Source organism: Triturus cristatus, chromosome 5_1 (genome assembly GCF_964204655.1).
Source record: "Triturus cristatus chromosome 5_1, aTriCri1.1, whole genome shotgun sequence".
Taxonomy (NCBI): Eukaryota; Metazoa; Chordata; class Amphibia; order Caudata; family Salamandridae; genus Triturus; species Triturus cristatus.
The window spans coordinates 59,551,358-59,574,373 of record NC_140587.1 but is presented as its reverse complement, the minus strand read 5'-3'; the positions used below and the strand labels follow the sequence as shown (position 1 = coordinate 59,574,373).

General features: G+C 51.1%; 1 protein-coding gene across 1 annotated transcript in view; it reads left to right on the top strand.

Annotated features, from left to right (window-relative positions):
• The window catches only part of LOC146830179 (uncharacterized), a 59,635-nt gene that overhangs the window by 24,428 nt on the left and 12,191 nt on the right, over window positions 1–23,016 (top strand). Inside the window, exons 3-4 of the mRNA XM_085604416.1 lie at window positions 3,657–3,847; window positions 21,017–21,120. Coding sequence (XP_085460542.1) covers window positions 3,657–3,847; window positions 21,017–21,120 — 295 coding nt within the window. The remainder of the gene's footprint in view (window positions 1–3,656; window positions 3,848–21,016; window positions 21,121–23,016) is intronic.

The window sequence follows — 23,016 nt, the reverse complement described above, 5'->3', positions numbered from 1 at the left end:
GGCATGATTATAAATGTCAACAAGACATAATTTTAGGAGGTCAACAAAAACCCAGCTATAACAAATAACCATAAATGGTACCTCGAGATCCTGCAGCTAGAACAAGTTAGATCGTATAAATATCTCGGAGTTCTTTTTGATGATAAAGGTTCATTTAACCTACATACGGCCGATATGCAAAGGAAAACTAACACTCTACTGTCAGCTTTTAGAACTTTGCAGAAGTCATTAGGCGTACCGAGTTACCTCCCATTTTTAAAAGTAATATCTGCAAAATTATACCATCACTAACATGTGGTAGTGAAGCTTTGTGTGGGAATGACTCTATAACTATCAATAATTCTGTGACAAGAACCTTCAAATCACTTTTTCACTTTCCTCACAACGCATTGCCTGCCCAAATTAGATTAGAATATGGGATTATTAATTAGCTAATTGCAAGGATAGGCCAATTTATAAAAGTGTGGAATGGAATAAAAAGGGATAATGTCGTTCAAATGTCAAATTGGCTGTGGCAGGAAATACAAACAAATCGTGAATCTCAGTTTTGGAAATGCCTACAAGCTGCCTTGGATGAATATTCAATTCATGAGATTTTGGATATGCCTATAACCTCCGTATTGTTAAAATAAAAAAAAACTTAATGAAATAAAACACATAACAAGACAAAAGTTTTTGCAAAAAAATCCCACGCATGGTCACTAATGAAGGGGTATATTTTACTAAAGTTTCAGTCCTATTTAGAAAACGGTTGGTCTTTGAAGTTTAAAAACACTTCTATTAAGGACTTTTTTGTCTCTTTTTAGGAGCTAGTCATGTAATGCCATAGCTTCGAACAATAGAACCGATGCCTTGCTGTTTATGTAAATTGGGGGAAGAGAATATTATCCATTTGCCTTGCAAATGCTCAAAATTGAAGGTCGAAAGCAAAAATGTGCTTAAGTGGCATTTTAACATCAGTGGAATATGGACTTGTAGACAAGCGCGTATAAGAAGTATACAACCAAATGACTTCGTTTTGAATTTGGCTTTTGCAAAGTTTATATTAATGATAAGAAAGAAAGAAGATCTCTCAAACTGATCAGAAACATAGGTTATTAATGAATGATTTATCGGTATTACGAATTATGCATTATTAATTGATGATTTTATAATGATTTTGACTCACCTAAAAATGTATATTTTTATCTTAGTTATATTTTGTAATTTTTTCTGTTTTAAAATATTGTAAGACTTTAAATAATCAAACGATAAGTACTTTACTTACTTGCTGCGTGCTTCTGCGAAAAACGTTGGGCACCGGTTCTTATGTTTACAAATTAGGCATTGCATGGTCCCCAACCATGTTTCGTCACACATCTCTATGACTTTATTCTACATCTAAAATACCTGAAATGGTGTCAGCCCTCTAACTAAATGGCTGTGCAGGTTACTAAGGATCTGCAATGACAACCAGTGTATATACAAAAATGTGGAAACAATACTTCTATGCAGGAAATGTATGGAAGCGAATGCTACTTTTCTCCTCCCTTCCAGGTCTGATCTCTACAAGGTCATTTCCATTTGCAATTGTGGATCTCACATCCGCACCAGAGAAATTGAGATGTTACTTTTTCTGCTTTGTCCTTTTGAATAATTGCAAAAACATGGAGTTTCTAAATAAAAAGATGGTGATCAGCCCCACTTTAATTAACATCATCATTCAACCGGTTAACCTCTCTTCATAGGCCCTGTGCGTCCTACACATGTTTTCTAATGTTAAATGCACACAGTCAGTAGTCATGCTAACATACAATCTGGCCTGTCTTGTATGTAACATTCATATTACTACACACAATGCCCTGCCACGTCCGACGCTTCAGGGGAGAGTGGGGAGCTGTTTCAAGGGTAATCTGAGCGGTTTGTAGGATTTGTGCAAAAGGTTGTGTACATGATTGTATCCTGGAGACATGTGCAGTACCTGGGGCTGTGCAGTACCAGAGCCGCCCTGACATGCCTCATTCACTCCTTCAACCACTCCTGGGTTTTAGGGCGATTCCATCTTGCATGCTGGGAGCTCAACACGCTGTGATTGCTGCAACCATTTATTTATTTGAAGAGTTTTATAAAGCGCTGACTAGACCCGGAGGTATCAGAGCACTTTACATGAGGATTAGTGTGTTACAGGTTACATAAGTTATATCAGTTACAATTACAAGTATAGGCATAGGAGAAAGACATGAGAATCCATAATAAAAATGTTTTTAACACGTTGCATAGCCAAGACTAACGTCTTAAGGGGAATGAATGGAAGGAAGAGGTGGAGAGGAAAAATCCGCCCTCCCCCTCCGTCTGCTTGGGCCTAGTGACTGGTTGAGAAACTTATTCAGTGCATCACAATTGTGTGTGTGTGTGTGTGTGTTTTATAGGACTTGGTGAAGTCTACCCCTTTTTTGGTACTGTAGCATTGCTTTTGTTTCAAGCGGTGTAACGCGTCGCTCATCACTACTGCACCCTTGAAGGTTTCCATTGCTGCCTGTTTTATTCTTCCAAAAACCTGTTTATTCATTCTGTACCCTCTGTGAGAAGAGGGATTCAGGGCTGGGCTCTGTGATGGCATTGCAAGGACCCCTGGTTTCAAGAGAAGGGTTACTGCAGTACTTAATTTGAAAAAAATAAATAAAATAATAAGTCCCTGGGCCCTCGTCAGGAGGCCAAGGCAGCTTCCACCACACAATGCCCCTGCCAGCGCTGCCAAGGACGCTAACACAACTACTGACCATCACACTCTTACAAGAGTGGCAATACAGACTATTCCAGGCCAGCCAATGCTTTAAGAATGGCTTGGGCGGCGAGTATTAGTCATTTTTACTGTATATTTAACAGATAAACAATTGTTCTTATCCTCGTCTCTACATTCGATATACTGCGGCACCATGTGGCAGACTGTCAAAAGTGCCGGTGTTGATAATTAAGTGCCGGTGCTGAGCACTGGAAACCACCGGCTCAAATTAAGCACTGGACTTACTACAACTGGGAGAAGTCCAAAGCCCAGCCTACTCCCGCATCACTGAGTTCTTACAGTGTCATGGCGATCAAGGCCTTTCTGTGATCCTGCTGACATATGTCAGGAGCAGCTCTGTGTGAACGTCATTTGAGAATTCCCAGGGCCTGTAAGCCTGCTTGAGGAGAGCTAGTACTGCAGCAATTTAAACTCTTCAAGTGGTGTATGCTCCTTTGGGTCTTTGAGGGTCGCTCAAAGGACTTCGAGCAGTTTTCAGTCTTAAGTTCACCTGGGCTGTCTCCTGAGCGCTCCTCGCTCGGCCCTACAGCCCAGGATGCACCGAAGAGGGTTCTAGGGACAATGTGGATTCTACTATCCAGGTGGATATGGTTAACATGGCCTCATAGGGAACCCTTGACTCCAAGGCCTTCGTGCCTTGCTAGATACTCTTAGCCCTAGTTTGTTACCGCAGTCCATGTAGAGATGGCTTCATTCCTTGATGCCCGCATTCTTTAGCATTGAAGCTCCCTTGTAGTAGTGTCACCTCTGTAGTTGGTACTGTACCTCATCACTGCCTTTACATACTCATTTGAATTAGAGATTATTTGCAGAACTGTACAAGACGAGCTGTAAAAAGTGATTGAAATAATGATCTAATATTTCCGTCCTTTAGGCCGCAGCTTATCTCAAGACACCCCGGTGTCTCCTCGCTTCTCGCCCTGCCCCATGGACTGGCTCCACAGTAGACACAGATGTTATTACTTCTCCATGATGTACAGAAAGGAGGGGGACTGGGACGAGAGCCAGAGGGTCTGCTCCTCACACAACGGGTCTCTCGCGCTCTTCGACACCCAGGATGAACTGGTAAGGACAAGCATGAGAAGTTCATGAAGAACACCTTCAACAGCAGTCGGAGCTGTGTATGGACATTTGGCACTTTAAAGTGATGTTTAGTGTCCTTTGCCTCCCCCTCCACCACCCCTCTGTTCGTTGTCTGAGGAAATCCTTGCTTCTTGGTCAAGATACATCCTGAGAGGTTGGCTCAGGAGAGGATGTTCCCTGAGGTGGTCAAAAAATGCTCAATTGATGGACGGAATGCAGAACAAATCAAAACATTCACCCCAAGTCAAGAGATCTGGGTTCAATCCATCATTCTTTTGCTCACCATGCCACCCCAGTTTAAATCTGACCATATGGAAATCAGCCATTTGTGAAGTTTTGGTTGTGCGTGTAGGTTAAAGTTGTATAGGAGTTGAATGTTGATTTGTGCTCTATCTTACTACACTTAATTCAGTGGTTTTCTTTCAACAAGGTGTGGGAAATTGGCTCTATATATACTACACCAAAAGGAGGCATAGTGTGTATAGAGTCCAGGTGACCCCAGAAGTAGGATGAGATTAAAGTTAGATAGAACCTTACTCTCTATTTGTGGTAGTGTGGTCGAGCAGTAAGCCAGTATCAGAGGACCGTGTTCAGCATTTGATGTACACACTCAGTCAGCAAATGAATTCACACACTCAAGGACTCCATTCTAGACCAATTGTTTTTGTATAAAAAAAATATACAGTTTTATTTTTAGAACCAAGCAAGCCTGGCACAGGTAAGAATTAAATGCTTTACAGTAAAAAGTTGCTGATTGTAGAACTGTTTGAAAATGCAATAGGAATTGTACTTTGTTTGATTTACAGGGGATGCAGTAGGTTGCAATACTTAGCAAATACAGTAGATTGAAATGAATAGGCTTTTTCAGTAAATTACAGGTAAGTTACTTTTTACGTTACTTTTCTAACTCAGTGCTGAATACCTAGATTCACCACTGGGACATTTCCTGCAAACAGGTAAGTAAATACGTTTTTGTTATTCGTGCGATTTTTAAAGAATGTTTTTAGATTTCAAAATCCCACACTTAAACTTTTTGGAAGAAAATTGTCAATGTTATCCTGTGGAGGAAAAACAGGTTATCGGTTCACAGGTAAGTTATCGACTGTGAGAGTAAAGGTTCTGGGGTTAGACTCAGGGTTCCCCCAGGGTCCGTGATGTACTCTTTTTTCACCCTCAGCGGCACTAGGGCGGCCGGGTGCAGAGTGTTGAGGCCCAATGTTATCCAATGGAGGATATGGGACCTCCGGTTGGTGGCTGCTGGAAAGCAGGCCACTGGGTTGTGGGAGCAAAGCTCCAAGGGTTTAGGTCAGGGCAAATGGGGAAACAAAGTAGCACAAAAGGTGCACCCTCAGCAGCACTGGGGCAGCCGGGTGCAGGGTGCTGTTTCGAGGTCGGGTGCCCTGTTGTCTTAAATGGAGAACCTCCGGTTTGCAAAAGCACTGCAGGCAGGTAGACGAAGGGCTTCTGGGTGCGACCACCACTTCGAGAGGTAAGTTGGGAAGTTAAGGGTTGGTTAGGCACCGTTGGTTTGGGCACACAAGGCCATGGGGCGTCTGGTGCAGTGGTGGCTTTTGGGGAAGGATCTTCTTACCAGCTCTTGGTGCGGTCAAGGGGGCCTTTTGGATTTAGGCTGCAGGCGTCGGCTGGATGCTTGAGGCAGGTCAGGGGTCGCCGGATCTCTGGTGTTGGAAAGGTGTTCTCCGGGGGGGCTTCGGAATATGTTCCTGACCACCCGTTGACCCACCTCTCCCAGAGTTAGGCCGAGCAAGGGCGGGGAGGCCCTTCCTGGAAGGGTCTCGTACCTAGGATCGCACGCGCTGAGCTTGCACTCTCTGACAGAGGGACACCACACAGTAGTTCTTCGTAAGACCGTGTTCTTTATCGTTAGTTTTACGGGATCTTTATGATCCGAAATGCAGGTATTGAATCAGGGCCGCAAGCGGCGACGATCTCGTGTTGGGGGTATGGGGGTAGCGGGACAGTCTTTGAGTTCAGTGTCTCTGCGGAGTATCCTTCGCACAGCTCTCAATGCTCGAGCTGGGGGATGTTGTTTCTCTCGGCAATCTCTGCCGATTCTCCTGGAGGAGAGTGCCGCGAGTCACTCAGCAGGCACAGGTGGTTTTGGAGTCGGGGAGCCGCGACAGCGTCAGCAGGGCTCAGATGGCTCAGAGTTCGGGGAGCCGCGACAGCGTCAGCAGGGCTCAGATGGTTCAGAGTTCGGGGAGCCGCGACAGCGTCAGCAGGGCTCAGATGGTTCAGAGTTCGGGGAGCGTTCTTCGGTTCGGGGAGCGATCGAGCCGCGACCAGGTCAGCAGGCTCTCGTGGTCCAGGTCTTCTCTGCCTCCCGTCCCTTCAGCACCCCTTGTTATACTCCCCCTCCTCTTTGAAGTCCGGAGCCCTCGTTGAGAGGGGTCTTCGTGCCTGGGGGCGGTGTATCGGGATTTCCTGTCGCTCGTCCCTTTGATCTGTTCAGGTGGGTCTGGGAGGGACTCCAGACGCCCAGCAGGCGAGGCGCCCGCTCACCGGGGGCCTGGTGGCCGATCGAAACCCTCCTTGGGGAGGAGACCAGAGGTGTGACAGGGACGGCGCCTCCTGGTCTGGCTTGGGGGTTTCTCTCTCCCTCGGCCGGGCATGCGTGGTGGGGTCTTGGGTGTTGCTGGGGCCCGGCCGGCCATCGGGATGTTGGGCCATGGGGGTCGGAAGTCTGACATCGGGGATCAAGTGCGGTTGCAGGGTGGCTTGCTGGTCAGGAGGGCCCACGCCACGAGGCCGGTCTCACACGTGCCCCCCCCCAGCTGAAAGGCGGGGAGAACTACCCATCCACTTGGGGGTTCGCCTCGCTGAAGCGGAAGAATCGGGACAGGCCGTCCGCGTTGGCGTGGTCAGTCCCGGGGCGATGCTCCACAGTGAAGTCCATCCCCTGGAGGGAGATTGACCATCGTAGCAGCTTGGGGTTTTCTCCTCTCATTTGCATCAGCCACCGCAAGGGTCGATGATCCGTTTGAACCCGGAAGTGGGTTCCGAACAAGTAGGGCCGTAGCTTTTTGAGGGCCCAGACTACTGCGAAGGTCTCTTTCAATGGTGCTCCACCGCTGTTCTCGAGGTAGCAACCTTCGGCTGATGAAGGCTATGGGCTGATCTATGCCCTTGTCGTTGAACTGTGAGAGGACTGCCCCGATGCCGTGTTCCGAGGCGTCCGTCTGGACCACAAACTCCTGAGAGTAGTCGGGGGCTTTGAGTACCGGAGCAGTACAGATAGCGGCTTTCAAGGCGTCGAACGCCTTTTGGCACGGGGGAGTCCATTGTATTTTCTTCGGGTGCTTTTTGGTGGTTAGCTCTGTGAGGGGGCCTGCGATGCTGCCATAGTTGTTAATAAACCTCCGGTAGTAACCGGTGAGGCCCAGGAAGGCCCGGACTTCCGTTTGGGTCGTTGGGGGTTCCCAGGACAGGATGGCATCGATCTTCGGCTGGAGGGGGGCGACCTGCCCGCTTCCCACCTGGTGCCCCAGATAGATCACAGAGCCTTGTCCAATTTGACATTTGCTGGCTTTGATGGTTAGGCCGGCCCGGCGCAGGGCCAGCAGTACTTGTCGGAGGTGCTTGGTCCATTGGGAGCTGAATACTGCTATATCGTCGAGGTACGCTGCGCTGAACCCCTCTAGTCCGGACAGGACCCTGTTCACCAGTCGCTGGAAGGTGTCCGGGGCATTTTTCATTCCAAACGGCATCACCCTAAAGCGGTAGTGCCCGTCCGGGGTGGAGAAGGCGAAGCGCTCCTTGGCTCCCTCAGTGAGCGCAATCTGCCAGTATCCGCAGGTTAGGTCGAAGGTGCTGAGGTAGCGAGTGGCCCCGAGGCGGTCAATGAGCTCGTCTGCGCGGGGGATAGGGTGAGCGTCCGCTCGGGTGACCGCATTGAGTCCCCGGTAGTCCACACAGAATCTCAGCTCGGGGGCGACACCAGGGGCGGCTGCTTTCGGGACCAGGACTACTGGGCTGGCCCAGGGGCTGTCGGAGGGTTCAATCACCCCGAGGGCCAACATCTTGGTTACTTCGGTCTGGATGAAGTTTCGGACCCGATCAGGGACCCGGTAGGCTCGGTGTCTCACTGGCGGGCTGTCGCCGGTGTCTAAGTCGTGGACACACCAGTCGATGACCCTAGGGGTTAGGGAGAAGAGGTCTGTGAATTGTCTTAGTAGCCGGCGACAGTTGTCGGATTGTTGGGGGGGGGTGAGGGTGGTTGACAGTCTCACCCCCTCTACGGAGCCATCTGTTTCTTGAGCACACAGGGGGTCTGGAAGGGGCTCTGTGTCTTCTTCAGTCCCATCGTCGGTGGCCAGGAGCAAACTCAACTCTGTCCTCACAAAGTGGGGTTTGAGGCGGTTCATGTGGAGGACCCGGAGGGGGTTCCGCGGGGACTGTACATCAACTAGATAGGTGACTTGGCTCTTCCGCTCGACCACCTTGAAGGGACCAGTCCATTTGTCTTGGAGGGCGCAGGGTTTCACCGGGGCCATGACCCAGACCTGTTGGGCCCGGTTGAAACTCGACCAGCGTGGCATTCTGGTCATACCAGCGCTTCATCTCTTCCTGGCTAGCCTCGAGGTGTGCCTCTGCGAGTTCTCGGAATTTCCGGGTCTGGTTGCGGAGCGCCAGGATATAGCGGAACACATCAGGAGGGGTCCCCCGGAGAGTCGTTTCCCAGCCCTCCTTGACCAGGCTCAGGGGCCCCCGGACGGGGTGTCCGTACAGTAGTTCGAACGGGCTGAACCCCAGAGATTTTTGGGGAACCTCTCGGTAGGCGAACAGGAGGCAAGGGAGGAGGACGTCCCATCTCCGGCGTAGGGGTTCTTCGAGGCCCATGATCATCCCTTTCAGGGTCCTGTTAAATCGCTCGACTAGGCCATTCCCTTGGGGGTGGTATGGGGTGGTGAACTTGTACGATACCCCGCACTGCTGCCATAGGGACCTCCTGTATTTGGAGATAAAGTTCGTTCCCCGATCACTCACGACTTCACGGGGGAATCCCACGCGGGAGAAGATCCCCATCAAGGCCCGGCCTACCACGAGGGCCGTCACGGTGCGGAGGGGAATGGCCTCGGGGTAGCGGGTGGCCTGGTCCACCAGGACGAGGATGAATCGGTGGCCCTGGGCGGTCTTTGGATCCAGGGGTCCCACGATGTCGATTCCCACCCGCTCAAAAGGGGTACTAACGACGGGGAAGGGTTGTAGCGGAGCCTTGCGCTTCCCCCCGCTCTTTCCGCTGGGCTGGCACGTGAGGCATGACTTGCAGTGGGCCTCCACATTCGCTCGCATCTTGGGCCAATAGAAGTGGGTAACTAGTCGCTGGTAGGTCTTGTCTTGGCCTAAGTGTCCTGCCAGGGGTACATCATGGGCCAGGCCCAGGAGGAGACTTCGGAAGCGCTGGGGTACCACCAGTACTCGGGCCGATCCCAGCTCGGCCGACTTCTGTTCGCTGTACAGGAGGCCGTTTTCCCAGTATATCCAGTGGCTTCCGGACTGGTTGCCTGCTGCTTGGGCTTCGGCCTGTTGTCGGAGTCCAATGAGGGAAGGGCAGGTGGCTTGTTCCTGGCAGAATTCTTCTCGGGAGGGACCTCCCTCGCAGGGCCACTGGGCCATCTCGGGCAGGTCCCTGAGCTCGGTCAGTGGTTCGGGATCTGGATGCACTGACCCGTCATCGGGAATGGTTTCTTCTTCCGGAAGAGGGTCGGCGGGCTCGGGCAGTACGTCCCGGACCTCGGGGACGGCGACTGTGTTCAGAGGTATGGCCTCCACTCCCTCGGAGGAAGGCAATCGGATAGTCCTAGAGCGCGTGGTGGCGCATACCCATTCGGGTAGGCCCATCATCTCGAGATGGGCTCTTCGTTCCACTTGTCCCCACGGGGAACTCTCAAGGTCGTTGCCCAGGAGGCAGTCTACTGGTTGGGATGTTCGGACTGCCACTCTCAATTTGCCGGTGACTCCCCCCCCCATTCGAAGGGTACCAGGGCCATCCGGCATAGGCTCTCGGAATTGTCCGACGATATGACTGGACAAAAGGCGTCGGGCAGGATCTGATCTTCGGAGACCAGGTGGCAGTGGACCGCCGTGACACTCGCTCCGGTGTCGCGGAGGCCCTCGACGCGGTGACCGTTGACCGTCACCTGCTGTCGGTACTTCTTCGTGTTGGTGGGTAGGGGTGTTCCGGGGACCATCTCTCGGTCCCCTAGGGAGACCATGGCTATGGCGGCTGGTTCCCACTCTTCGGAGTCTTCCATCTCTTCTCCTAGGGCTACGGAGGCCATTTGTCGAGCCGGAGGGGTTGTCGTTGCGGGTCGTTGGTACATGGGACACTGGGGGTCACTGGCATAGTGTCCGTTCTGTTGGCAGCGGAAACAGGTGATCTTGACTCTGGGTCCCGACCTCCCCGGTGGCCCGGTGCTGGCTGGAGGTGGGGCTGGAAAGTGCGGAGGTTGGCCTCTGGGGGGACTGTGCTGGGGGCCCCCCGGGAATTCTCTCGGCCGGCCTTGGTTCCCTCTGCCCCTTTGGCGGGGGGGGTCCCTGACTGTGGCGACCGTAGTCTCCCACGGGACCCCGGGAGGCCCGGGTGTTCACCCATCGGTCAGCTTCGACGGCCAGTTTTCGAGGGTCAGTGAGCTTGCTGTCCAGGAGGTGCTGGCGTAACTCCACAAAGCAATTGGCGGACAAGTGTTCCCACGCGATTAGGTCGAACAGCTCCTCAAAGGTGGAGACCTTGCTACCCTTGATCCACCCGTCCAAGGCCCGGCTGTAAAAGTTCACGTACTCCACCCATGTGGTACCGGGTATCTTTTTGCAGTCTCGAAACAGTTGCCGGTACATTTCGGGGGTGAGCCCATATCTGGCTACTAGGGCCTCTTTCATGTGACTGTAGGAGTTCAGCATCGTGGATGGCAGGTCCAACAGGGTATCTCTCCCTTCGCTCAGGAACCGGCCCCACAAACCAGCCCCCCAGTCTTTCTGTGGAACTCGGTGGGAGGTCATGGCCACCTCGTAGGCCTTGAACCATTGCTGGATGTCGTTGTTCTTATAATATTCTTTCACCACATCCTTGGGGATGTGGACCTTTGGTTCCACGGTGGAGGAGGGTGGTTGATTTCCCGAGGGTCTGGACTCCTCACTTTTAGCCTTGAGCTCGATCTCTTTCAGGCTGCGTTCGTGTTCTAGTTGGAGTTTTCTTTCTTTGTGTTCTCTCTGTCGTTTCTTTTCCTCGAGTTCTCCTTGTAGGCGTAATTGTTCTACTGCCAACTTTTTCTCGGCCAGTTTTAGCTCTCCCTCAATTTTCAGTTTTGCTAGCTCTAGTTCGTGGTTGCGGCCCCTTTCTCGGTCCGCTAGCTCCTCCGGGGATAGGCCCCCCTCTGGGCGCTGCTCCTCCCCGGGATGCTTCGTGGTTCGTTTGGCGGCTCTCCTTCTGTTTGGGCCCTGGAAGCTCCTGTCTCGACCCAGGTCTTCAATGCTCCCTGGAAATCCTCTTTTGTGCTTAATCCGGTGGTAGCGATTCCAAGATCTTTGCAGAATTGTTTTAATTCTCGATGCGTATAATATTCCAACTGGTCCTCTCGGAATGTCGGGCTTGTGTTGGTACCTGCGGCACCTAGGGAGGTTTCTCCTTCCATCTCTTTTCGGTAGTGCGACAGCCGTTTACTGCACGATCTCTAGGTGTCGGCTCGGATCCCACCGCTGCCACCCAATGTTGGAAAGGCGTTCTCCGGGGGGGCTTCGGAATATGTTCCTGACCACCCGTTGACCCACCTCTCCCAGAGTTAGGCCGAGCAAGGGCAGGGAGGCCCTTCCTGGAAGGGTCTCGTACCTAGGATCGCACGCGCTGAGCTTGCACTCTCTGACAGAGGGACACCACACAGTAGTTCTTCGTAAGACAGTGTTCTTTATCGTTAGTTTTACGGGATCTTTATGATCCGAAATGCAGGTATTGAATCGGGGCCGCAAGCGGCGACGATCTCGTGTTGGGGGTATGGGGGTAGCGGGATAGTCTTTGAGTTCAGTGTCTCTGCGGAGTATCCTTCGCACAGCTCTCAATCCTCGAGCTGGGGGATGTTGTTTCTCTCGGCAATCTCTGCCGATTCTCCTGGAGGAGAGTGCCGCGAGTCACTCAGCAGGCACAGGTGGTTTCGGAGTCGGGGAGCCGCGACAGCGTCAGCAGGGCTCAGATGGCTCAGAGTTCGGGGAGCCGCGACAGCGTCAGCAGGGCTCAGATGGTTCAGAGTTCGGGGAGCCGCGACAGCAGAGCTCAGATGGTTCAGAGTTCAGGGAGCGTTCTTCCGTTCGGGGAGCGTTCGAGCCGCGACCAGGTCAGCAGGCTCTCGTGGTCCAGGTCTTCTCTGCCTCCCGTCCCTTCAGCACCCCTTGTTATACTCCCCCCTCCTCTTTGAAATCCGGAGCCCTCGCTGAGAGGGGTCTTCGTGCCTGGGGGCGGGTTATCGGGATTTCCTGTCGCTCGTCCCTTTGATCTGTTCAGGTGGGTCTGGGAGGGACTCCAGACGCCCAGCAGGCGAGGCGCCCGCTCACCGGGGGCCTGGTGGCCGATCGAAACCCTCCTTGGGGAGGAGACCAGAGGTGTGACAGGGACGGCGCCTCCTGGTCTGGCTTGGGGGTTTCTCTCTCCCTCGGCCGGGCATGCGTGGTGGGGTCTTGGGTGTTGCTGGGGCCCGGCCGGCCATCGGGATGTTGGGCCATGGTGGCCGGAAGTCTGACATCGGGGATCAGGTGCGGTTGCAGGGTGGCTTGCTGGTCGGGAGGGCCCACGCCACGATTCCGGTCTCACATCTGGTCTGGATCACCGGGGTGACCTCCTCATGGTGTTTTTCCACTCTAGCTCGGGCTGGGTTTGGCGGGTGCAGGGTGGGCTGGATTTGTGGTCTCCGGCTGCTGCCAAAGGTTGCAGTTTGAACAAATCCGGTGTTCATGGGAGAAGCAGTCTTTGGAAGGGAAGGCAGGCAGGTCCTCCAGGGTTTTTGAGGTTGCTGGCTGCAGGACACACTGGGATTCCGCAGGAGCAGGTTCGAGGGGAGACAGGCCGATAGGGCTGGGGCCAAGTCAGTGGGCGTCTTCCTCTTGCTAGCTGGCTGTTCGGTCCTTCTTTTTTCTTGGTGTTTCTGGATCTGAGGAAGCAAGGTTCAGGGTGCCCCTAAATACTAGATTTAGGGGCGTTATAGGTAGGTAAAGGGCAGGGACCAATGGGTTCCTTCCCTGGGGTGGGTACACCCTCTATCGTGCCTGCCTCCCATGGGAGGGGGGCAGGAGCTTGTCCCTGGTTGGGCCCTTCCATCCTCAAGATGACGGGGACTCAGAGTTGTGCTTCACCTTGCCTCCCCCCACCTGACGGGTGGAGTTGGCAGAGGTGGGCACACCTCTTTCCCTCACTTGTTTTTCCCTCCCACTCTACTGCCCAAAGTGGGGGGGTAAAACCAGTGGGGTCCAGTTGCTGAAAGCAGCAAGTGGTCTGGGTCGGCTCACAAAGGCGGCATGCCTTTTAAGCTTCACCTTCATGAACCCTGACCATCCTGGGGGAGTAGGCTTGGCACCTGTTCCCAGGATGTGCATTGTTTCAGGCCCCTGAGAGCAGCAGGCTCTCGACCCATGGATCCAGAAACATGTCTGTTGGTGGCAGCCTAAGCAGCCACTCAGTCGGGTCACTAGAAGTTGGTTGAGCTTCAGGGGGCATCTCTAAGATGTCCTCTATTGTGTGTTTTACATTAAATCCCACACTTGCATCAGTGTGTGTTTAATGTGCTGAGAAGTTTTATTACCAAACTTCCCAGTTTTCAGTGGAGCCATTTATGGTGTTGTGTAATGACAAACTCCCAGCACCATATACTCTTAATGGCAGCACTGCACATACAATGCCCAAGAATGGACTTGGGCACTGTAGGGGTACAGGGCTCATGCACCTGTACCCTCACCACTGGCATAGTGCACCCTGCTAGAGGTGTGACTGATCTATGCCAGGGCAGTGGTTTTGTGGGCATGGCACACAGGAATGTGTGCCATATCGACTCTTCACTTTGTTCTGCACCAAGACACGCAGCGTGCAAAGGCAGTGTGTGAGTGTCAGGGTACAGAACCTCTAAGGGTGGCACAATAAGTGCTGCAGCCCTTAGAAGCCTTCTGTAGTCACAGTGCCCTGGGTACCTGTGGTACTTTTACCAGGGGCTGACATGTGGCCAAAGATACCAATTGCGTTTAGGCTTCAATGCAATTTTCGGGAAGAAACATAGGCTCTGGGTACCTGATTAGCAGGAGCCCAGGGCACACTCAGTCAAAGTACATCAGCAATTCAGCAAAAAGTGGGGGCATACCATGCAGAAAGAGGGCTCTTTCTCACAAGGTTCCCTGTTGTCTTTGGTGTCACGAAGTGCAGGTTGCTTCACTGAAATGTCTCTCGCTCTTCTGATCCCTCTGTCCTAGTTCTTGGCCCTGTATAGAAACACCCCTCTATGTTTCGAATTGAAGGTCTGTATGGTAAATCTACCCCCAGAAAGCTGTCTGCAGGCATAACTACACATGGATGCTCTGCTCTTACCTTTCCTTATCTTAACATGCACAAAAGGACAAGGGCTGAGCCAAGAGGCGAGGGCAGGGACCCCAGGGGCAGAAATGAGAGGCCTTGAGTCCCTCTCCAGCACCTTCCTTGGCAGTGCTGTACTTCTCCTGAATGAAGCTGCACTGTCCTGTCTCATCGTATACCTTTCGGGATCTGGTGGGAACCCAGGGCTGGGGTCACCCACTTTAGTTCATGTTTCACCTGGCGGTTGGGCTTAGCGTTGCCCCGGCCAATCACACTAGTGGTTGTAGTTATGCCCTTATGGCCAATCAAAAGCCAGCACACAGCGCAAGTATCTACTTTTGACATCCTGATAGGCTGTAAGCATGAGGGTGCAGCAGTAGTTTCATATCTTGTTGCTGTTTGTGCACACAAACATTAAAGCAACTTTACTTGGATAGAAATCGAGGTGTCGGGCGTCTGGTGGTACAAATTCCTCACTCCTTTGATTTTTTAATTTGCCTTCTCCATAAAGACAAACAGAAAATTGCTTCAAGCGACTCTAAGCATATTATCCAAGTACTGCTGCTAGTACCATTAAACGCACTGCTAGTGCCATTAAACGCACCACTAGTGTCATTAAACAGGATGCTAGTACCAGTTAAATGCTCCGCTAGTACCATTAAATGGTCTGCTAGTACGACTAAATGGTCCGCTAGTAGCATTACACGGTCCGCTAGTACCATTACACGGTCCGCTAGTACCATTACACGGTCCGCTAGTACCATTACACGGTCCGCTAGTACCATTACACGGTCCGCTAGTACCATTACACGGTCCGCTAGTACCATTACACGGTCCGCTAGTTCCATTACACGGTCCGCTAGTTCCATTACACGGTCCGCTAGTTCCATTACACGGTCCGCTAGTTCCATTACACGGTCCGCTAGTTCCATTACACGGTCCGCTAGTTCCATTACACGGTCCGCTAGTTCCATTACACGGTCCGCTAGTTCCATTACACGGTCCTCTAGTTCCATTACATCGTCTGCTAGTACCATTACATGGTCCGCTAGTACCACTAACCGCCTCATCTACCTGGAACAGCCTCCCCACGCAACTCTGGACCATCACCTCCCTGCCGGAATTCCGAAAGGCCCTTAATACCTGGTTGTTCGAATAAGCCTCCGGGTCCTGCAAGCGCCTGGATACCCTGTAGGGTGATTAGCCACACTTAATAAATATTGATTGACTAAAACGGCCTCTAGCACCACATTTGCAATCTTTGCCTGACTGCCCACCTTCAAACATCTTGCACATTGGTTTGAGTGTTTTTGAATTGGTTGAGGCCATTTCCCTAGATGGCTCACGTATAGAAACTGTTCGCGTGCCTTCTTCATCTGGGAATGGTGCATTTTTATAACAGTGGCAAGTGAACAAAAGTCATGCCGTCAGATCTGCCTCGCAGTCTATTCGCCCAAGACCCTTCTTATTTGCTTGCCATTAAGCTTGATAGTCACATCCTTCCAGGATGAAGACTAGAGGATTCTATTCCTTTCACTACATAACATATCAAGTCCACCCCAAAGAGAGAGGATTGATCTCAGCAGCTTCGGAAGACCAGCTTCTGTCTGGGATGACCTGTCCTTTAGAGAATGATAGTCCTCCATCTTGGGGCATCCAGACCACTTGTGATGGGCAGGCTCGGTGACCCATTTTTATGCATGAAGAATTTCTGATCTTGTTCTAGGCCATGGAAGCCAAAACTCTTCACTTTCATTGAACTTCAGTTATGCCCAAGGTAGCTCATGTATTTCCTTTTCACCCCAGAGACACAATTGTGAAGCTTGTCTCGTGCAGTTTCTCTCTTCGTCTGAGCAGCTTCATAAAATGCAAGAAATGATTTACTTGGAGGATTCACATTTGGGTACTTTTATTTCACCTCAGAGACCCAATGAACACAACCATCTGCTAATGTGAGAGAACCGTCATGCCTTTATGCCATTCTGAGCCAGTTTTAGGCCTAATACTGACTCCGTTGCGTACTTCCACCCCTAGTCTGTTTGATGTTCATCGAAGCAGGATTGGTTAGATTGGCAGGGACAATTGGGGACACAACTTGGAGGCAGGCTGGCCCTTTACTGGTCATAGCAACCATCCACAAACAAAACAGAGTCACACTACAAGACGTGTGCCAGACATTCACCATGCATGGGGGGCTGAATTGGATGCATAGGCCAGCTCGCCGCGCTTCTAGGATGCAATTAGGAGTCTTCATACTAATGCATGGGTCAAGGTACGGATGTCCAGCACATGGACGTACTCCGATAAATTCCACACCGACCGGGGACTTAAGCAAGATTGTACTTGGCTCCTTTACTGTTTAACTCGTATCTTGCGGACCTTATTGCCCGCCTGGCTGAGTAAACTGTGTTCCACCAAACTCCAAGGGAAGAAGGTGCATCTGCTACAATACGCTGGTGATTCAGTACATCTGGACCTGACTGCCATCGGTCTTCAAAGAGCCTTGACACCCTGGCCAAATATTGTGAGATAAACTCCGTATCATACATGAAAACTAAGATCTTCATTTTCAGTAATCAGAGAATCAGAAATGGAGCTTGCTTCTTAAAGGCACAGAAGGTCGAAAGATTGCCCAGCATCAAGTACCTAGGAGCTTGGATCAATGAATGCGGACTTCCAACTCGCATAGCGAGGCTCTGACGTTTGCTTTCCAGCGCCTTCTGCAACATCGTTCTTGCCTGGAGGTGACTGCATTCCGCAAAGTTATCGAAAGTAAATCCATGCCTTCATTAGTATATGCAGCATTTGTTTATTTAAGTCGTATCACGTGCTGGCGTGGCCGGCCCAAGGGCGGTGCTACATTCCAGATAGCGGCCGGTACTGCACAAGCACAGATTCGCCTGGAGTGTAATCTGGTTCATCAAAACGATGTCGTGCCTGCTAGTTTTTTAAACTTTGTGATCCAAGTTTCCAGTAGCTGAACAGGACTCGATAAAAAGACCCATGTGGTACATTATACAGGACCCGAAATAAGATATTCACAAGCTTGTCCAGGCAGCTGCTGACCTGCTTGCTGCTGGAGACCCCTTGAACTCTGCCAGGCCTCGCATAAGCTTGTCCAGGCAGCTGCTGACCTGCTTGCTGCTGGAGACCCCTTGAACTCTGCCAGGCCTCGCATAAGCTTGTCCAGGCAGCTGCTGACCTGCTTGCTGCTGGAGACCCCTTGAACTCTGCCAGGCCTCGCATAAGCTTGTCCAGGCAGCTGCTGACCTGCTTGCTGCTGGAGACCCCTTGAACTCTGCCAGGCCTCGCATAAGCTTGTCCAGGCAGCTGCTGACCTGCTTGCTGCTAGAGACCCCTTGAACTCTGCCAGGCCTCGCATAAGCTTGTCCAGGCAGCTGCTGACCTGCTTGCTGCTAGAGACCCCTTGAACTCTGCCAGGCCTCGCATAAGATTGTCCAGGCAGCTGCTGACCTGCTTGCTGCTGGAGACCCCTTGAACTCTGCCAGGCCTCGCATAAGATTGTCCAGGTAGCTGCTGACCTGCTTGCTGCTGGAGACCCCTTGAACTCTGCCAGGCCTCGCATAAGATTGTCCAGGTAGCTGCTGACCTGCTTGCTGCTAGAGACCCCTTGAACTCTGCCAGGCCTCGCATAAGCTTGTCCAGGCAGCTGCTGACCTGCTTGCTGCTAGAGACCCCTTGAACTCTGCCAGGCCTCGCATAAGCTTGTCCAGGCAGCTGCTGACCTGCTTGCTGCTGGAGACCCCTTGAACTCTGCCAGGCCTCGCATAAGATTGTCCAGGTAGCTGCTGACCTGCTTGCTGCTGGAGACCCCTTGAACTCTGCCAGGCCTCGCATAAGATTGTCCAGGTAGCTGCTGACCTGCTTGCTGCTAGAGACCCCTTGAACTCTGCCAGGCCTCGCATAAGCTTGTCCAGGCAGCTGCTGACCTGCTTGCTGCTAGAGACCCCTTGAACTCTGCCAGGCCTCGCATAAGCTTGTCCAGGCAGCTGCTGACCTGCTTGCTGCTGGAGACCCCTTGAACTCTGCCAGGCCTCGCATAAGCTTGTCCAGGCAGCTGCTGACCTGCTTGCTGCTGGAGACCCCTTGAACTCTGCCAGGCCTCGCATAAGCTTGTCCAGGCAGCTGCTGACCTGCTTGCTGCTGGAGACCCCTTGAACTCTGCCAGGCCTCGCATAAGCTTGTCCAGGCAGCTGCTGACCTGCTTGCTGCTAGAGACCCCTTGAACTCTGCCGGGCCTCGCATAAGCTTGTCCAGGCAGCTGCTGACCTGCTTGCTGCTGGAGACCCCTTGAACTCTGCCAGGCCTCGCATAAGATTGTCCAGGTAGCTGCTGACCTGCTTGCTGCTGGAGACCCCTTGAACTCTGCCAGGCCTCGCATAAGATTGTCCAGGTAGCTGCTGACCTGCTTGCTGCTAGAGACCCCTTGAACTCTGCCAGGCCTCGCATAAGCTTGTCCAGGCAGCTGCTGACCTGCTTGCTGCTAGAGACCCCTTGAACTCTGCCAGGCCTCGCATAAGCTTGTCCAGGCAGCTGCTGACCTGCTTGCTGCTGGAGACCCCTTGAACTCTGCCAGGCCTCGCATAAGCTTGTCCAGGCAGCTGCTGACCTGCTTGCTGCTGGAGACCCCTTGAACTCTGCCAGGCCTCGCATAAGCTTGTCCAGGCAGCTGCTGACCTGCTTGCTGCTGGAGACCCCTTGAACTCTGCCAGGCCTCGCATAAGCTTGTCCAGGCAGCTGCTGACCTGCTTGCTGCTAGAGACCCCTTGAACTCTGCCGGGCCTCGCATAAGCTTGTCCAGGCAGCTGCTGACCTGCTTGCTGCTGGAGACCCCTTGAACTCTGCCGGGCCTCGCATAAGCTTGTCCAGGCAGCTGCTGACCTGCTTGCTGCTGGAGACCCCTTGAACTCTGCCAGGCCTCTGAGAAGTTTTTCAAAGTTACTGAAAGCAAGCGAGGCTTTATCAGCTCACGAGGACTTCGTTTTCATTAGTACCAAGAAGAATGCTGACGTGAAAACTGTTTCATACCAACCAGTGACTCTTCCAGCATACCGTTCGCGTCTATAAACCTGTGTAGAATCACAACTAGTGTGCTTGAGATTCGCTTAATATCACTCCGAGACCGAGAGTACCAGGTGGGTCGACTGACGGGTTCCTCAGAGGCATCTTGCAGGGTCTGTGGTTCTAATCAGGGATCACTTTTAAATGCCCTATGTTTGTGCCCCTTGTTATTCTCAGACGTTCTCTTTTTCACACTTTTAGACAATTGGCTTCAGGGCCTGCGACACAGCTGGAGCTGAACGTCTGAAAGACTCCTGCTAATTGACTGCAAGGTTCATGAAGTCATGGCCTCTGCTTCATCCATGTTTCAAAGGTCGCTCCTTGAAAGTGCCCTGTCTGCTTCACTAGGCACTGGCATGGCAAGCTTTCCTCATGGAAGATCTGATGAGCCCTGGGCTTCACTGCTTTCCATACCTCTTGCACTTTAACTGTGGTATATGTAGGACGAGGGTCTTTTCTTGTTATTGGCTCTGATCTGCACTTGCACTTGTCTTACCTTGTCATTGGTTTTTCGCCGCTGCTAGCATGAGTGGCTGTTGTCATTGGTTTTTCGCCGCTGCTAGCATGAGTGGCTGTTGTCATTGGTTTTTCGCCGCTGCTAGCATGAGTGGCTGTTGTCATTGGTTTTTCGCCGCTGCTAGCATGAGTGGCTGTTGTCATTGGTTTTTCGCCGCTGCTAGCATGAGTGGCTGTTGTCATTGGTTTTTCGCCGCTGCTAGCATGAGTGGCTGTTGTCATTGGTTTTTCGCCGCTGCTAGCATGAGTGGCTGTTGTCTTCTGGTTTTTGTTATCATGTGATAATGTATGGCACAGTCTTTCCATTTTGTTGTGCTGTTTTTTTACATTGTAGTGCCTGCTATGATTTTAATTAATAAACGTTGAACTTCACCATGCATACGCACAACATGTCGCCGCAAGGTTCGGATTGACATGTCTCAGCAGAACTTTACACAAGTGAGGCGGCCGCACTCGTCTGTTTTGTTGTTGTCCAACTCATGGCGCTGCTCAGAAGATGTAGCCCTCAGAAACCCATGCCAAAACCATTGTATGTCCGTAACCTAAGCCGTGACCATAGTCCCATGTCACTATGAAGTCACAGAACGGATTTTGGCCCTTAGATTTACCATGGACAGGCCTAAAACTAGTCTCTGGCCTCGGAGCACAGGCTAGATTATTGTGTGGCAGGCACCTTGGCACGGAGGGCAGGGGCACATGTCTGTATACCATGCGGAAGCCATTCCTGCCCCTACACCCTGTGACTGTTCTTCATGCAAAGCGAAGATCAGAAAATCCTTACCATGAGACTGTATCTTGTCTTATATTCTGGACCCCCCACGTATGCTGTCGATAACTCTTTTACTCCTGATGTAATCTGAGATTATGGCAAATAGCAAAGGGAACAGAAGATATTCCTTGTGATTATGTCTAATTTGTAGAATGTTTGCTGCAAATATTTATGAATTTGTTTATTTTAAATAACATTTGAATGCTTCTTTTTTCTCTTTCAGAATTTTTTGCTGCACATTTGTTCCGTGAAACACATGTGGGTCGGTCTACAGAAGAGCGGGAGTGGAAGTCAGTGGGCGAACGGTACCGCCTGCAGCAGCAGCCTGTAAGGACCTATAACATATGTATTCGAAGGTTGTGTGTTCGCTGCCACCAGATAAAGGCTGGAATCTGGGCTGAGCCATGCGTGTGTAGTGAACGCCATGGCAGGCACTCGGTGATCTGTTTGGAAGCTGTGGTGAGGTTATGTGGAATAGACACAATGAGTCTGGCTGCTAAAGGGCTTTTTACATGCTAGCTCTACCCGTTCACCTCGAGGAGCCTTCTAACCTTTCACACAAAGTGCTTTTTGTTTGTGGTAGCTCAAAAATTCAGTAGTTTTACATTTGCAATTGTGTTGTAAACCTTGGAGTGTTCATAGATATTGTTTTAGGCTTATCTCGTCTCAATTTGCTCCTTTTTAGGTCGAGCATTCGAGACCTCTTGTATGTACTTCAGTATATACTTACATCTGTATGTACTTTGTGGGCTCTGAAGATCTGTCCTAGGACTTGTCTACTTCCGCTTTGGGATTTTTTTTTTCTATTCAACTGCCTCTATTTAACTGTCTTGATAGAAAAAATGCTTAGGGACTTAATTTTTTTATTTTTCTGGGAACTGCCTCTCTTTAAATTTCTTGATAGAAAACGACCAGTAGAGGTTAGCAAAATACCAGAATCACTTAAGCATTCTCTAGATCCCAGTCCATAGAAATTGTCTTCCACAAACACCCGTAGACAATATTTTTTTCAAATATTGTTTTTTCATTGACATGACTACCAAAGGCCCTGATTTTATATTAAAATAGAGCTTTGAACTATACCATTTCCCGCTGAAAGGCAATATTTCTCTCCATGTGTTCCCATACCTGGTTTATTTTACAGCCATCTCTGTTTAATTAAATCAACCACAAGAAAGGGAGAGAGTAGAGGTAGGTTGAAGTAAGGACCTGTCCTCCATGGTACTATATACATAAACAATAGAGTTACCCTCAAAAAGGGAAGGGGGATTTTTAATACCTTGCAGAAGACACAATAGGAAAAGTAAAGGTTTTTTCTTTTCACAAGACCCTCACCCACATGGGTTCCCCCTTGGTGGCATGGTTCATCATTGGGTCCACCCCTGTCCTCTATGGACAGAGGCGTGCTGCTACCAACGGATATGCGGGAGCACTGTTATGTTATGTTATGTTAAACTTTTATTTCTATAGCGCACGGCTACTCCGTAGAGTGTCCCGGCGCTTTATCGAGGCAGCTCAGTAAAAACCAGAAACATAACAACAAACACAAGAGAAAAAGAGACAGAAAAACATAACAGACAAAGACATCCTAAAGATTAAAAAGCCACGTCTTGAGGCTCTTCCTAAACAGAAGAAGAGAAGAAGAAGACCGTAGGTCCAGAGGCAAAGAGTTCCACAACTGAGGGGCCCTCAGACTGAAAGAGCGACCCCCAGTGCGGGCCTTCCTCACCCGAGGAACCACCGCGAGAAACAAAGATTCCGACCGCAGGGATCTAGCTGGACAATAGAAAGACAGTCTCTGCTGTAGATACCTTGCTCCGGTGCCAAAAAGCGCTTTATGCGCCAGGGTCAATGCTTTAAACATAATCCGCTTCCGGATAGGTAGCCAATGAAGTGATCGTACCAGACCCGAAGCTCTCGCTCGCCTATGAAGGCCAAAGATGGCCCGGGCAGCGGAGTTCTGCACAACCTGCAGCCGCTGAACTAGATACTCCGGAAGACCAACATAGAGGACGTTGGCATAGTCCAATCTAGAGCCTATCAAGGCTTGCACCGTGATCTTTCTGTGCTCTTCTGTGAGTAAAGGCAGGAACTTCCGGAGCATCTTAAGCATACCAAAGCAGGTACCCACCAGGCCAGAAATATGAGAGCTCAGTGACAAATTATTGTCAACCTTCACTCCCAGATTCTTAGCCACGAGCGATGCCTGCACGGGGCAATCCA